General features: G+C 49.0%; 9 protein-coding genes across 9 annotated transcripts; 1 reads left to right on the forward strand and 8 right to left on the reverse strand.

The window, feature by feature from the left end:
- Positions 1-25: 25 nt before the first annotated feature.
- On the reverse strand, positions 26-1,966 carry YAK1 (serine/threonine protein kinase YAK1; the record flags this gene model as incomplete). Its single annotated transcript, XM_002554399.1, has 1 exon — positions 26-1,966. The coding sequence occupies one exon, from the start codon at positions 1,964-1,966 to the stop codon at positions 26-28; it is 1,941 nt and encodes a 646-aa protein (XP_002554445.1).
- A 932-nt stretch (positions 1,967-2,898) lies between these two features.
- On the forward strand, positions 2,899-3,492 carry RPB4 (DNA-directed RNA polymerase II subunit RPB4; the record flags this gene model as incomplete). The annotated part of the gene is made up of 1 exon (XM_002554400.1): positions 2,899-3,492. One exon carries the CDS (start codon positions 2,899-2,901, stop codon positions 3,490-3,492), a length of 594 nt encoding a protein of 197 aa, XP_002554446.1.
- A 50-nt stretch (positions 3,493-3,542) lies between these two features.
- On the reverse strand, positions 3,543-4,814 carry YUR1 (mannosyltransferase YUR1; the record flags this gene model as incomplete). Its single annotated transcript, XM_002554401.1, has 1 exon — positions 3,543-4,814. One exon carries the CDS (start codon positions 4,812-4,814, stop codon positions 3,543-3,545), a length of 1,272 nt encoding a protein of 423 aa, XP_002554447.1.
- Positions 4,815-5,044: 230 nt separating this feature from the next.
- UTP30 (Utp30p) lies at positions 5,045-5,857 on the reverse strand (the record flags this gene model as incomplete). The annotated part of the gene is made up of 1 exon (XM_002554402.1): positions 5,045-5,857. The coding sequence occupies one exon, from the start codon at positions 5,855-5,857 to the stop codon at positions 5,045-5,047; it is 813 nt and encodes a 270-aa protein (XP_002554448.1).
- A 376-nt stretch (positions 5,858-6,233) lies between these two features.
- On the reverse strand, positions 6,234-7,424 carry KLTH0F05610g (KLTH0F05610p; the record flags this gene model as incomplete). The annotated part of the gene is made up of 1 exon (XM_002554403.1): positions 6,234-7,424. One exon carries the CDS (start codon positions 7,422-7,424, stop codon positions 6,234-6,236), a length of 1,191 nt encoding a protein of 396 aa, XP_002554449.1.
- Positions 7,425-7,663: 239 nt separating this feature from the next.
- Positions 7,664-9,154, reverse strand: KLTH0F05632g (KLTH0F05632p; the record flags this gene model as incomplete). Its single annotated transcript, XM_002554404.1, has 1 exon — positions 7,664-9,154. The coding sequence occupies one exon, from the start codon at positions 9,152-9,154 to the stop codon at positions 7,664-7,666; it is 1,491 nt and encodes a 496-aa protein (XP_002554450.1).
- A 175-nt stretch (positions 9,155-9,329) lies between these two features.
- Positions 9,330-9,957, reverse strand: KLTH0F05654g (40S ribosomal protein eS21; the record flags this gene model as incomplete). The annotated part of the gene is made up of 2 exons (XM_002554405.1): positions 9,330-9,569; positions 9,934-9,957. The coding sequence occupies 2 exons, from the start codon at positions 9,955-9,957 to the stop codon at positions 9,330-9,332; spliced, it is 264 nt and encodes an 87-aa protein (XP_002554451.1).
- Positions 9,958-10,610: 653 nt separating this feature from the next.
- Positions 10,611-12,404, reverse strand: TRM2 (tRNA (uracil(54)-C(5))-methyltransferase; the record flags this gene model as incomplete). Its single annotated transcript, XM_002554406.1, has 1 exon — positions 10,611-12,404. The coding sequence occupies one exon, from the start codon at positions 12,402-12,404 to the stop codon at positions 10,611-10,613; it is 1,794 nt and encodes a 597-aa protein (XP_002554452.1).
- Positions 12,405-12,551: 147 nt separating this feature from the next.
- On the reverse strand, positions 12,552-13,367 carry RHO4 (Rho family GTPase RHO4; the record flags this gene model as incomplete). The annotated part of the gene is made up of 1 exon (XM_002554407.1): positions 12,552-13,367. The coding sequence occupies one exon, from the start codon at positions 13,365-13,367 to the stop codon at positions 12,552-12,554; it is 816 nt and encodes a 271-aa protein (XP_002554453.1).
- Between the last annotated feature and the right edge of the window lie 170 nt (positions 13,368-13,537).

Below are 13,537 nucleotides of genomic sequence, written 5' to 3' on the forward strand. Positions count from 1 at the left end.
TCGAAGGCCCGCGACGAGCCTGTAATTAGTCGGCGATGTGGAGTTTGTCTATCTCGGAGGTGGTGCTTCGCTCCTGGAGCACCGGTGTTTTGGCGGTTCTTCTTGGGGTTGAACCTGGCGGGAACCATTCTCCTGAGAACGGCTGTTGTGTGATAAATGGGTGCATGGCCGCCTGAGTAGGCGTCCACCGCTCCAGCGGGTTGATGTTCAGCAGGCCATGCAGAAAATGAGTCAGACACACGCGCTCCTGCCTCTCCTTTTCGACTAGCGCGGGAGCTCCTGCAATCTTCTTGGAAATGCGGTAATTCTGGATGATGTCATCCAGCTTTCTCCATTTAAAGTATTGCTTCCCTGGCTGCTCGTCCGAACCGAAGTCCATATTGTACTCCTCGACACTCTTGACTTTCCAGGTTTTGCCGCCAGCTTCATCCTTTATCATAAAATTGCTGGTGTTCCTTCCCATGTCGAGCATCCAAGCTGGAGGCAGACCTAGCGTGTCGACTACTCTCGTGATTTGGTTGAATTCCGAAGAGCCTGGAAAAATAGGAATACCTAGGAAAAGCTCCGCGATTATGCAGCCCAGCGACCACATGTCGATCCCGGTCGAGTACGGGATCCCCAGGATAACCTCGGGCGCACGGTAGAATCTCGACTGGATGTACGTGTAAAGAGTCCTTGTCTCTTCACAGGCGGAGCCGAAGTCGATCACTTTGAGCTCGGGCCTGTCTAACGATACCAGCAGGATGTTCTCCGGCTTCAAGTCGCAGTGAATCAGCTTGTTGTCTTTCAGCACGCTCAGCGAGTCCAGCAGTTGGCGTGCAAACGATCTTATCAAGCTTATAGAGAGCCCGTGGAACTGGTTCTGCTTCAGCAGCTCGTACAAGTTGCTGCTTAAAAGCTCAAAAACCAGACACAGGTGGTTCCTGTGAACAAACGTTTCATGCATGCGTAGAAAGTGGTGCTCCCCTAGAGGGTCTATCTTACTATTCAGCAGCTCCAGGATCTTGGCCTCCGTAATGCTCTGGTTGAGATACTCACTTTTCGACTTGACCACTTTAACCGCCAATATTTCCTTGGTGAGCATGTTCTGGCATTTCACCACCTGGCCAAACGTGCCCTGCCCCAAAATGTCAAGCACAAGGTACTTGCGGTTCTGTTCCGTGCCCAGCACATCGTTAACATAAAGAATGTAGTCACTATTGATATTGTCGTGCCCGTTGTTGTTCTTGCCCTCGCTGGGCTTCGTTAACACGCGCTTGGGGTTTTTGGAGGTCTGGTACGAGAATTCTGGAGAGCATAGCGTGTAAGTAGTGGTGAGCGATTTGGTCAAGGCAACCAGCGGCGAGACTGTCCGAGAATCCAGCGACGCACGGCGGTACTTGGGGGTTGCGTTTATTGTGGGCCGCATATCCTGCCTTGCGTTGACCTTATGCATCTGCGGCAGCACCACCGGGATCATTTCGTCCTGCCTCCGCATCTGTTTCACAGGAGGTGGTAGCACTGATCCGGCGGTCGCGGGGTATGAGCTGAGTTTGCGATGAAACGGCGACATGGGAGCGTGCATCGACATGTCGGCAGGCAGCGCTGGCTGCGCGAAGGAGTGCTGCGGCGCTACTGCCACCGACTGCCGCCTGTGCAGCTCCTGCGAGTTGCCCGGGTATCCTTGCTGCGGTACAAACTGCATCCCATACATATATGCGTCGGGGGCTGGCCCGGCCGCTCTGGGCGGTGGGACGATTAGACTCGAGTTACGCCGCCGAAAACCATTCTCACTTGCACTGCCGTGCTGCGGCGCTTCCTCGTAGGTCGTAGGTAGATGCTGGTTAAACTGCATCGAATTGCGCTTACCCGTTGCGCCGGATACGTCGTGCCAGGGATTCTTGAACCCGTACGAAGGCGCACCCTGCTGCTTCTGAGCATTATTCAGAAAAGCAGGGTTCCAAATGCTTTTATCAGACTCTGGCATCGGGGATTTGCCGCTTGAACTTCTTGTTTATCGGTTTCCCGGCATATTCCTGCCGCAGCTTGTGACTTTGCTAATATATACTAGATTATTAAATCGAGCCGACTGTTGATTACGTTAAGAGTGACATCAACAATTTGATACTCACTGTTGACGGTGGAAAGAACTCCAAGTACATTTGTATTTAAAAGTTAATTAACGTGTTAGAATGAGCAGAACCTTGAGCCGAGAATGATAGCAAGATGCTGGGGCCGCGTGCGGCGCAATGGTGCTCCGTTCATTTGGCGCAGTTCATGACATGCGCCTGATGGCTTTCCCCCGTGAGCGCGGGCCTGGCCCAGGCTGCATGGATTGTTGCTTGTGGTGCTTGTTAAGCCCGCAGATAGTAAGTATTTACTTCTCTTCTCCTGTGGGGTCCAAGCTCAGTAGAGCGCTTAGAATTGGCCTCGGTAAGTATTCGGATGTGGTGTTTTCACATAATGGAGGGCCCGCCGCGCCATTCATGCATCCACCTCGTGACATTGTATAACACCTGATGCGACGCTGTGCCGAGACTACTGGAAACTAGGTTTCTGAAGCTGTTTGCGCCGTGTTTTCAGACCGTCGCACTCTCGTAAGTCCCGTGCAATATGGTCCTGGTACTTTTCTGGGCCGATAGTAAAGTGCACACCAGCGACTATATCGCGCACCGCGAAGCGGGTCCTACCGCCACGACAGGGCTTTGGACACAAGCGGGACGTACTCAACAGGCAGCAAAAAGCCAGGAAAATGGGCCTCCGAGACGCTGATGTCCTCCAAACCATGGATGCGATCACGTGATCTACATAACACCAGCATCACATCTAATTAAGCTCAATGAAAAGATGCCAGACAAGACAGAAAATCTGGAGCCCTGTAGACAGCCAACAATCTCCCCTGCATCCTAACGACTCGCCATGAACGTTTCAACTTCTACGTTCTCGACTAAGAGAAGAGGTCTCAAAAAGGTTGAAGAAGAAGAAAATGCTGCTACCTTACAGCTCGGCGAAGAGTTCCAGCTTGTACAAGTTAACCACCAAGGCCAGGAAGAGGAGCTGATAGCGCTGAACCTCAGTGAGGCACGGCTTGTGATCAAAGAGTCGTTGGAGATGCGCAAAAAACTGTTCAAACATTGGAACAAGCAGGAGGACAGCATGGAAGCTGACGACGATGTGGACGAGAACTCGCACGCGCAGACTCAGGAGAAGGAACTTCAGAACATTGACAAACTGCTAGAAACTACGACGGGTGGCAACAACCAGGCGCTCAAGCAGACTATGGTGTATCTGACCAATTTCTCCCGCTTCAAGGATCAAGAGACCGTGACAGCTGTGACCCAGCTGCTGCAGAGCACCAACCTGCACCCGTTCGAAATTGCCCAGTTGGGTTCCCTGTCGTGCGAGGACGCGGACGAAGCCAAGACTCTGATTCCCAGTTTAGGAAATAAGATCTCTGACGAAGACCTTGAAAGAATCCTCAAGGAGCTATCTAACCTTGAAACCCTGTACTAAACGTGAGTGCTTTTGTATTTGCAATGAACCGGTAAATAATAATGATGATGCTATATGTGTTTCATAAAATGCTTTCCGTCCCCGCTCTTCCACCACCGGGTCAAACAACTGTAAGACGTTATATCAATGTTTTCTTCAATGTCTGGATCGCATATGCACCGCTGCTGAAGCCTTAGGTTGCGCGATGTCGGACAAGTCATAAAGGGGAGATGGTGATACCCCAGCTCGTCGAAATGAATGATTTCTTCCTTGCGTAGGAGCAGCGCAGCTGCGATGGTGTGAACCGGAGCGTCCCCCCAACGTTCATAGTAGAATCCACCCTTAGAGTCTAGAACCTCAAAGTATTTAAGGTACGCATCGCTTCTGAAAAAAGACAGGTCACCGATCTCGAAGTTGGACCAAAAGTGGCATAAATTGTACATTGAGTTGGACTGGATGATGGGCATGACGCGGCCGATAACACCATCATCGGTAATGAAGCTGAAAGCGTTTGTTTCCATGTCAATCAGTTCGGGGTAGTCAGTGATAAACTCCTCAACAGCATCCCATAAGGTGGGAATCGTGTCCTCATATTCGTGGAGAGACATGACAAAGCCATATTTCTTTCCCTGCGTTCTCATGACTTTAAAAGGATCATATGGGAAGTCGCAGAAGTACTCAACATCTGGCTCGACTCTGAAGTAGTAGTCATATTTATCAAGGATTTCTTGCCGAAAGAAGAACCCTGAATTAAAGCGGCACATGTTTCTGTAAGATCGGGAGCCTCCGTACAGCACCTTCTTTTCCTCCATAAGCTGGAGGCAGCTTTCAAACTCAGTTTCGTTGATATTAGAAGGCCTGTCCCAGTCAGAGCTTGGGATCAGCCCGTATGACGTTTTGCCGCTTGCCATGGCGGTGGTGGCTTCGATAAACGCTTGATCAAAGGGAACGTCATTCAAAAAAGTCCAATCGTAGTGATACTTCCGGTTGAATCTATCCTCCAGGGACCTCATCGATTGAAGTGCCCCTTCGAGCTCTCTGTTTCGCACCAGCATTAGAAGCGTGGCATTCTCACGAGGCTTTTTTGACGGCTCATCTCTAGAATAATCAATAGTTAAATCATTAACGTAAGTGTTCGATGAAAGTTTGGGCTGGCCTACGTAAATGTCGAACTTTCTTCTTTCATCAAACATGTGGAGGACCTTTCCACTAGCCTCGAAGTAGGACTTCTCTCTCTGATGGTGACTGAAAGAGGTTGAGAATATAGCATATGCAATAGAGAGAAGGTAGGCCGCCAAAGCCGAAGAGGCGAAAATACCTCCCCATGTCAGCACTTTTCTCATCAAATGCACCACTCGCACTACAGCCCGACAATTGACCAGTAAATGAACTTACAGATGTGTCAAGTCGCTAACGCAAGGCTTAGCGTTTTGAGAGCCGTAGTTTATGTAATGTTTCACATCAGTAATATAATTTAATCATGTGACTTCATAAACTTTATTAAGCTCTTCACAATCATAATGTGAGAGTGGTTTAAAGAAATCTCATTAAGGATTTTTGATGTGTACATAATCTACAGCCGAAGCTCTTCTTCCTCATGCACCTCTGATTTTTTCTCGGCCTTGTAGATGGGCAAACTTACGCTATTGCTAGTTTTGACAAAAATCGCAGATATATCGCCTCTTATAACGCCGCCTTGCGGTTTCTTGCTTTTGTCCGTGAGAAACCGCACAATATCGTCAATATTGTGTACCATTTCATCAACCGTGTGGACACCAACTTCTCCGATTTTTACGCTCAGACAGTTGTCGACATTGGGGACGTAAAAAGTATTCTTGCATATACTTCTCAGCTGCGCGCGGACGTAAGCCGCATCACATTCTTCAGGAAGCTTCTCCCTTTTGGCTTTAACGGCCTGTGACATTTTTACCATGAACGGGAGCTTTTTATTGCTGTGAAAGAAAGCGCTGCCTAAGATTTGGGGCAGTAGGTGATGAACACGGTAGTCTGCGACCACGAGGTCATACTCTCGAAATAGTTTGCTGAGCCGAGATCCCCGGTACTTTCCCTTCAAGTTTCTCACGGAAAGAATGGTCTTGAACAAGTCTGCTGTAGAAGGGTCCTTTGTCAATGTTTTTCTGTATAAAGTAGATGGGTCTTTAGTGATAAGCAGTATTCGCAGATCGCTAGGTTTGTGCATCTTACAGGAGGTGAGTGGAATTATGCGTGGCACATAGTCATTTTTGATGCCTATGGGCTTTTCGGTGTTGATCACAATGTGTATATTAGTGTCATTCGCAAGCTTGGGGTCTTCAGAGCACCGCTTAACAAGTGACTGGAGGGCTTCGGCCGCAAGCCCGCTTTTACTGACTACCGGTACTGCCATAACCACAACCTTAGCACTATTCTATATTAGCAGAAGTGACCTTGCACCCTCTACAAATGAAAGCCTATGTGCGATGAGATGAGATGAGATGCGTCCGACGAGAACTTTTGTAAAAATTTGTCGCTGCCCACGGAAGGCTATAAGGGGCCACGGCTTGGCCGGCTATGGCACGCCCTGTACCGATCTAAAAACCTTAGTGCATGTTTCGAAGTATACATTGTTATTACAGAACTTAAGACGCCTTCCACGAGCACTCGGCTAAACGCTGAGAAAGATCAACTGTTTAAATTTATTCAAAGGCAATTGAATCTGCAAGATAGAAGATTAGGCTAGAGAGAAAGGAAGAAAGCTTATGGTTACTTGTACAGGCTCCGCCTTAGTCAAATAGCTCGCTAATGTTAGCTGGCAACTCTTCGATTTGAGTAGAGTAGAATCTCTCCAATTCTCTCATGGCACCAACATCCTTGTTGGTGACGAAGTTGATAGCAATACCCTTACGACCGAAACGACCACCTCTACCAATTCTGTGAATGTAGTTCTCCTTGTTGGTTGGCAGATCGTAGTTGATAACCAGGGAAACTTGCTGGACATCGATACCTCTGGCCAACAAGTCAGTGGAGATCAAGATTCTGGAAGAACCGGTTCTGAACTCCTTCATGATGGTGTCTCTTTGTTGTTGTGGCAAGTCAGAGTAGATGGCGGAAACGGTGAAGTTGTCGGCGACCAATCTCTGAGTCAACTCCTCGACCTTTCTTCTGGTGTTGCAGAAGATGACAGCCTGGGTGACGGAGATGGAGTCGTACAAGTCACTCAAACAGTCGTATTTGTAGTCCTCCTCCTCAACGTTGATGAAGAACTGCTTGATACCTTCCAGAGTCAGCTCGTCCTTCTTGACCAAGATTCTGATTGGGTTTCTCATGAACTTGGTGGTGACCTCCAAGACATCTTGAGGCATGGTGGCGGACAGCAAGACGACCTGGGTGGTTGGTGGCAAGAGAGTGAAAATCTTGTAGATTTGCTCCTTGAAACCAGAAGACAACATTTCATCGGCCTCATCCAGGATGAACATCTTGATGTGGTCGGTTCTGAATCTTCTACGCTCAATCATGTCGAAGACACGACCTGGGGTACCAACGACGATCTGGGCACCGTCTCTCAAGGCCTCAGCGTCCTCGACGAAGGAGGTACCACCGATACAGGCGTGGACCTTGATGTCCATGTGGAAGGCCAGGGCCATGACGACCTTCTGGATCTGCAGGGCCAACTCTCTGGTTGGGGCAAGCATCAAAGCCTGAGGAGCCTTGATCTTAGGGTCGATCTTCTGCAAAGCGGCGATCGAGAAAGTACCAGTCTTACCGGTACCAGATTGAGCCTGAGCCAAAACATCGTGACCCTCAGTGATTGGCAAGATGGCACGTTGCTGAATGGCAGATGGGTCGACGAAACCGTAACCGTAAATACCTCTCAACAGCTCCTCCTTCAAGTTCAAGTCATCGAACTTGTAGACGACCTTGTCGTAGTTGGTTTGGATTTGGGACTCTTCAATGTCAGTAATACCTTCAGACATATTGGGTTCTTGTCTTTATGTGGATCGTAACTGATCTTTCACTCCCTCTAAGAAGCTCATCAGTAAAAACTTTTTGAAATCACAGCTTTCTTACATACTGAAAAATTTTCACTCATATGCGCACGCACGAAGTACACGATCAGGTGGCAGAGTACAATCGTACTCACAGGTGGCATTAATAATTATATTTCGATACACGAGTACTTTCGGTACTCGAGAAGAGAGACAGCCGCACCATCCTAATCAGGGAAGACTCGCTGAACCTCTGGAGCATCGGGATAGAGCTCCCAAGGGAATACTGGCTTGGGGCCAAGCTTTAGTTTGGGCAGGTCATCCTCAAGAAGCGTTGCGCTTTCGCTCCAGTGATAGTCAGTGTCAAAGCTGAAGTTTGGGGCTTCTGCGGGCCCATCGCGTGGAGGTGGACTCTTTGTAGCGTCCCAGGCGGAAGGAGTTAGCTCCTGATGGGCATTTGAGCCCGTGGTTTCTGATGGGTCGGTGGAAGGGTCCTCGGTCAGCGCGCGCGTTGGAGATGTTCCGAGTAAAGCGTTGAGCGCTGCTTGGATATGCGCGCCGCGATCAGCATCAGTTACAGGTTGGATCGCTGGAGCGCTTAACGGGATTTCCTTTCTAGCTTGTGGATTAAGCGGAGCTGCCGTATTTGGTTCTGGCGCCTGACCAGTCCCTTCTGCGGCTGCTGGAAAGGTCCTGGGTGCCTGCTGGGACGTCTCCAGCGCCTCTTGGCATGCAATTAGTGGCCGAGGAGGGGTTCCTGGATTTTTGACAGACACTTTTGAAGCATCAGAGCCAGTCTGTATAGCATCGCCAGGATGGTCAGCAACTGGCCCGAGGGGCTCCTCAGAGGTCTGCTTCCGGAGAAACTCGTTATAAACCTGCCACCATTTGTCACGGTAACTGTCGTTGGTACGGTCCGAGGCCTGCGATCGCGTGATCCACGGTTTGTCCCTTCCTATGAAGTGTACGAGCTTGATTTGGGAACGAAAGAAATGAACCGCGGGCGCATTTTGGTATCCTGCATTTGGCACCGTGACGTTGTACGTGAAGGGCAGACGGATCCAGCCGTTCTCCCCGCCAATGGTGCTCTGGCGAGATCCGAACCTGCAGTTAGGATTAAAATACTGGTTCAAGACGCCCTGGTCCGCCCCATCTACCGAGATTGTGCTCATCACGTACTCTGCGAGCTCGGCATAAATTTCTAGGTCGGGCACAATTGTTAGCACTCCGCTGTTGAACATGTCGGGCCAGCCGCAGTCGGGAACAGCGCCAACCTCGTTGCGTTTTTGGTTCTTAGTGACGTCTAGTATGTCCCAGAATGCATCGCTGACGAGGAGCGTGTCGCAGTCTAGATATACAACTCTCTCAAACTGCTGAAGTCGCCAAAGCTCGAGCTTCATGAACGTGAACGCTAACTCGGGCCTGTGTAAAAGCTCTAGGTTCCCCTTGTTGAGCTTGAGTAAAGAATCGGAGCAAGTTGAAGCAGGGTCGACAGCAATAACCTCTTGGTAAAGCGATTCAAGCACTGAAAGCAGGATCTGCTTTGATGCGTCTTTCTGCTCGAGCAGCCCTTTCGCGACAAGCACGCAGGTCCGAAACCCATGCCCGGAGTTTTCCAGGGCGCGCTGTAGCTGATGTCCCAGGGCCAACACGCCTGGGAGGTACGCCCATGAGTACATCAAAGTGATGACGCCGCATCTATTCCGCGGTTCCTGCATTGTTGCGGGGTATCGGGCACTTCCAGGGTCTGTACGAGCTGGTCCTCATAAAGCTCAGTTTTCGTTCGCCTTGATGAAAAACCAAGGCTCGCGACAGGTGAACGATAAACGTGTATTATTTGTGCAGAGATCTACTATATAGAATAATGGGAATGTGAGGAGCAGAACCTGGCTCTTAACGGGAGTAAGACCAGACGTTCTTCAACAAACCATCGTTTTGAGCCAAACGGTTCAAAGAGTCGTCGGCTTCACCTCTGGCTCTGACGTAACCGGACAAGGCGTAGGTGATGAACTCACCTGGGATGGCACGGCCCTCCTCGTCAACCTTGGCGATGTTGATCTGGACGGAAGCGTGGTCCTTGGCCTTGATAATTCTGTTGGTGGCAGAACACTTTCTTGGAACGTAAAGTTCGACCTGGGAGGGGGTTAGTAAAGTTCCAAGTGTCGTTCCAGCAATACTGGCGTAGGCGTGCGGCCGAGCAGACGCGCGAAACCCTCGGATCCCGTTCTAAGCAGAGCGCGTGTTGCGGGTAAATTGTAATCTTTCCAGACACCGCCCGGAGCAGACAGCCTCAAAATTGCGCGATGCGTCCACAAGATATTCCATGGACAGAGCTTCACTCAGAGCCTCAGATTTATGCTCAATCTCGTTTCCAGCGTCCAGGTTCGCATCAATCTCGACATTATTCTATTACACAGAATTTTTCACCCAGCATTTCGTGCGCTGATCCAAACACTGCCCACGCCACGGTATTCGTTCATTACTCGTCTTCACATACTAGTTGACCCTTGTCGTTTTCCATCTTGGCTTATTCTGGTGATGATCTATGCCCTTCCAAAAGCTCTTCCAAAACCAGAAATTCCTAAGTGTATAGGTAGTTTCCACTTTGCTGGTTCATCCTGTCCAGGCCTGACCCGCCGCGGTTTCCCACTCGCCGCGCACCGTCCCGTCTGCCCTGCGTGCGTCGCCCACGGCCCGTGTCCCTCAGGCCAACTTTTTGCGTGGTTCCCTCCATATTTTAAAATATTTCGCGATAGAGAAAAATGATCAAAAGATGTATGGGTTGAACAGTCAAACACCATACACTATATATGAGTACTCCATCACGTGCGTGATGGGTTCGTGAGCATGTGAGTTAAGCATCCTATACGTCAGTGCATTAACAAGGTGACATTCGGCGATTTGCAGCTAGAGGCGGCATAAAGAGCCAGTTGATTTTGGTAGCTGCGCGATTCTGCAGAGTACATCCACGGACTCGGGTTTCAGCCGGGTCCTCAAAACTGGCGCGCATAAAGCATGTCCCAAGCGCCAAATGACTGCTCCGCCACTCAGCTTTCAAATAACAGCCACAGGCTCTCCTACAGCTACTTGTAGTTTGACCGTAAACCCGTGCCAATCGGCACAAAAATCTATGTTACAGACGTTATAAATAAAACCTTCCAAGGGTTTCCGCGCTTAGACCCTGGTCAGGACACACACGCTCTCAACGTGGTGTGTTTGAGGAAAGAAATCGAATCCCCGCAAGCTCTCCACCTTGTACTGCTTGCCCTTCTCGGTTTCCTGCAGGAAGTACTGCATGTCTCTGGCTTGGGAATGTACGTTGCACGAGATGTACACGATCCGCGCTGGATTGTACTCCGAGAGCTGCTTCAGAAAAATGTCGTCGCAGCCTTTCCTGGGAGGGTCCAGGATCACTGAGGTCCTGTCGCATGGGGTGTCGATCGAAGCAAATATGCACTCCGCCTTGCCGACCACGAATTTACAATTTTCCACTCCGTTAGCCTTCGCGTTCGCTTCCGCAAACGACACGCTGTCAGCGGAAACTTCGACGCCAATCACCTTGTCCACACCCTTGGATGCAGTGATACTAAACAAACCCGAGCCACAATACGCGTCCACCAAGTAATGCGGATCTTCAGGTTTGGAGCCAGGGATCTGCAGGTTGCTGCATACATACTCTGTGACCTTGGGCAGGATGCTATTGTTGTTTTGGAAAAATTCACCAGCAGAGAATTCGAAGGTGTAACCGTTAATGTATTCAGTGACAACCTGTCTTGAGTTGGTGACGCATGTTTTGGCGAGGGGTTTGTCTTCCGTAACTTCCAAGAAGGAGGTTTTCCCAGTATCAGGATTTACGGATCCGTCTCCTAGCTGCTCCTCGACTGGCTTCTGCGAATCCAAAACACGAGTATTTTCTCGCAGTAGGATAGTCGCGCCACGCTTGTAGCCTTTAAAATCGCGCTCGAATTTCTTCCTTTCATTTTCCATACCCTCATTCAGGATTTTGGTGCCAATGACACACTCCTCGATATCCAAAATACTTCTGCTTCCACCCGCATCAATATTTCTCCAAGTTGGCCGCCCCTTCTGCCCAAACCCTAATGGAGGTCTTTCTTCCAACTTGTGGACCTTTTTTGGCATGTCGAAATGAGGCGTAAGTTTAGTTCTATAGTCAAAGATTTTTGGGGATGCTACGGTTTCACCGATCTTGGGCAATAGCCCGTTTTCCAGTAATCTGGGCGCGAAGTACTTGTAGGCGTTTGCGACAGTCTCTCTCTTCAAATTCAACTGCTCTTCGTAAGGCAAGAATTGAAACTGACAGCCAGCGCACTTACCAAAATACTTGCACCCAATGAGCTCATCTTTACGTTGTGGTGATTTCTGTTCCACTTCTAGCAAATCGCTTTCAACATAGTGAGGATGGGTCTTGAAAACCCGGATCTTCACTACATCTCCTGGCAGCGCAAAGGGAATAATAACAACCTGCATTTTGCTAGTTTCCACAGAGTTGGGGATGAGCGCGAGCCCGTCGCCGCTCGAACCTATCTTCAGAACAGATACATTTGCAACCTCCCTATGATAATGGCTGCTCATAGGGATATCAGAACTGTCTTTGTGATTGAGAACCGCAACCATGTCATTAATTATCTGCTCTCTAGTGAGCCCTTTCTCTGCCAGGAGCCCATCTATTTCATGTTGTAAAACTCCCAATGGAGAAGTCTCATCAACCTTCTTGGGCTTGTATCTCCTGAGTTTAACTTTCTTTGGCTTATTTTGCTTCTTCACAACAACAGGCCCATCGTCAGAGACGCGTCTCTTCAAATCGGTAGCTTTTTCAGTGGGGGATGCGATCGTTACTGCGTCGCTTGACATGGTTCTACAAACTGCAATTGTCTTTTTCCAAGTGCTTATTGATGCAAACGCGCTTCTACCACAAGCCTTCAGAATATTAAAGCTGCCTGATGGCATCCGCTACCCAGAAGTTCAAAATTATTCATTATTTTGGCATCTTAAAATTTTATCTCATCGCCGCTGATTCGAAAAAACTAATATCGTGAATAGTAACAAAGCTGATATTGACAGCCTCCGGGTCGACGCTTCGACCCATCTAAGAAATTACAGCACATAGCATGCATGCTTTCTTCTCTTGGCCATCGGTCCTAATGCTCCGGTACTTCTCTTCGTTTTGAAAAGATTGACCATAGATTTTCCTCTGCGTTCCTGAATTGAATCATATAACAACGTGGTGATAGCTACGTTGAAAAGTTCATCAATATTATTGCGATACTTTGCAGAGCACTGGTAGTGTCCCATTAGACCCATCTGCTGTGCGAAAAGCTCTGCATCCTTGGGATCTACAAGCTTCTCGAGGTTATCTAAAGCGTAAAGGTCACTTTTCAATCCCACGAGCATGATTGGCGTGTCAGGACAAAAATGCCTAACCTCTGGTATCCACAGTTCCTGAACATTATGCAAAGAAGTTTTGCTGTCCACGGAGTAGCACACCATGAGTAAATCAACGTCTGTGTAGGACAGCGGCCTTAACCGATTGTACTCTTCTTGTCCAGCAGTATCCCAGAGCGCGAGCTCGATCACTGCGTTTCCCGGGCCCTTCATCTTTGTAACGTAGTTTTCAAAGACAGTCGGTACGTACTCTTCTGGAAAAGACCCCTGCGTGTAAGAGATTAGAAGACAAGTCTTCCCAACTGCACCGTCGCCAACCACAACAAATTTCAAGTGGTGGTCAGCAGCTGTTTGCGACCTCTTTATTCGTTCATAGCTTGGGACTTCTGATAGGGTTCGAGCAAGCGGAGTAGGAAGCTTTGTCTGCAAATAAGGCCCTTGAGAAGAGCTATCGGGTTCATTTGATGACGAAGAAAATTGTGCCATTTTCTTCGGCGAGAGAGATAGTCGTTTAGAGGGCGATGCCATTTCAAGGGTTTCCCAGAGACGAGATTGAGCACCGTTCAGCTGACTAAGTCCATAAAAGGGCGTTGATTTAGGATACCTCACCTCTTGTTTTATCAACACAAGGATGATCCATCGTAAGAAAATACCTGAGGAATTCAGGTTTGAGATGGTTGTTTACTATCTACTAATGC

This window comes from Lachancea thermotolerans (genome assembly GCF_000142805.1).
Source record: "Lachancea thermotolerans CBS 6340 chromosome F complete sequence".
Taxonomy (NCBI): Eukaryota; Fungi; Ascomycota; class Saccharomycetes; order Saccharomycetales; family Saccharomycetaceae; genus Lachancea; species Lachancea thermotolerans.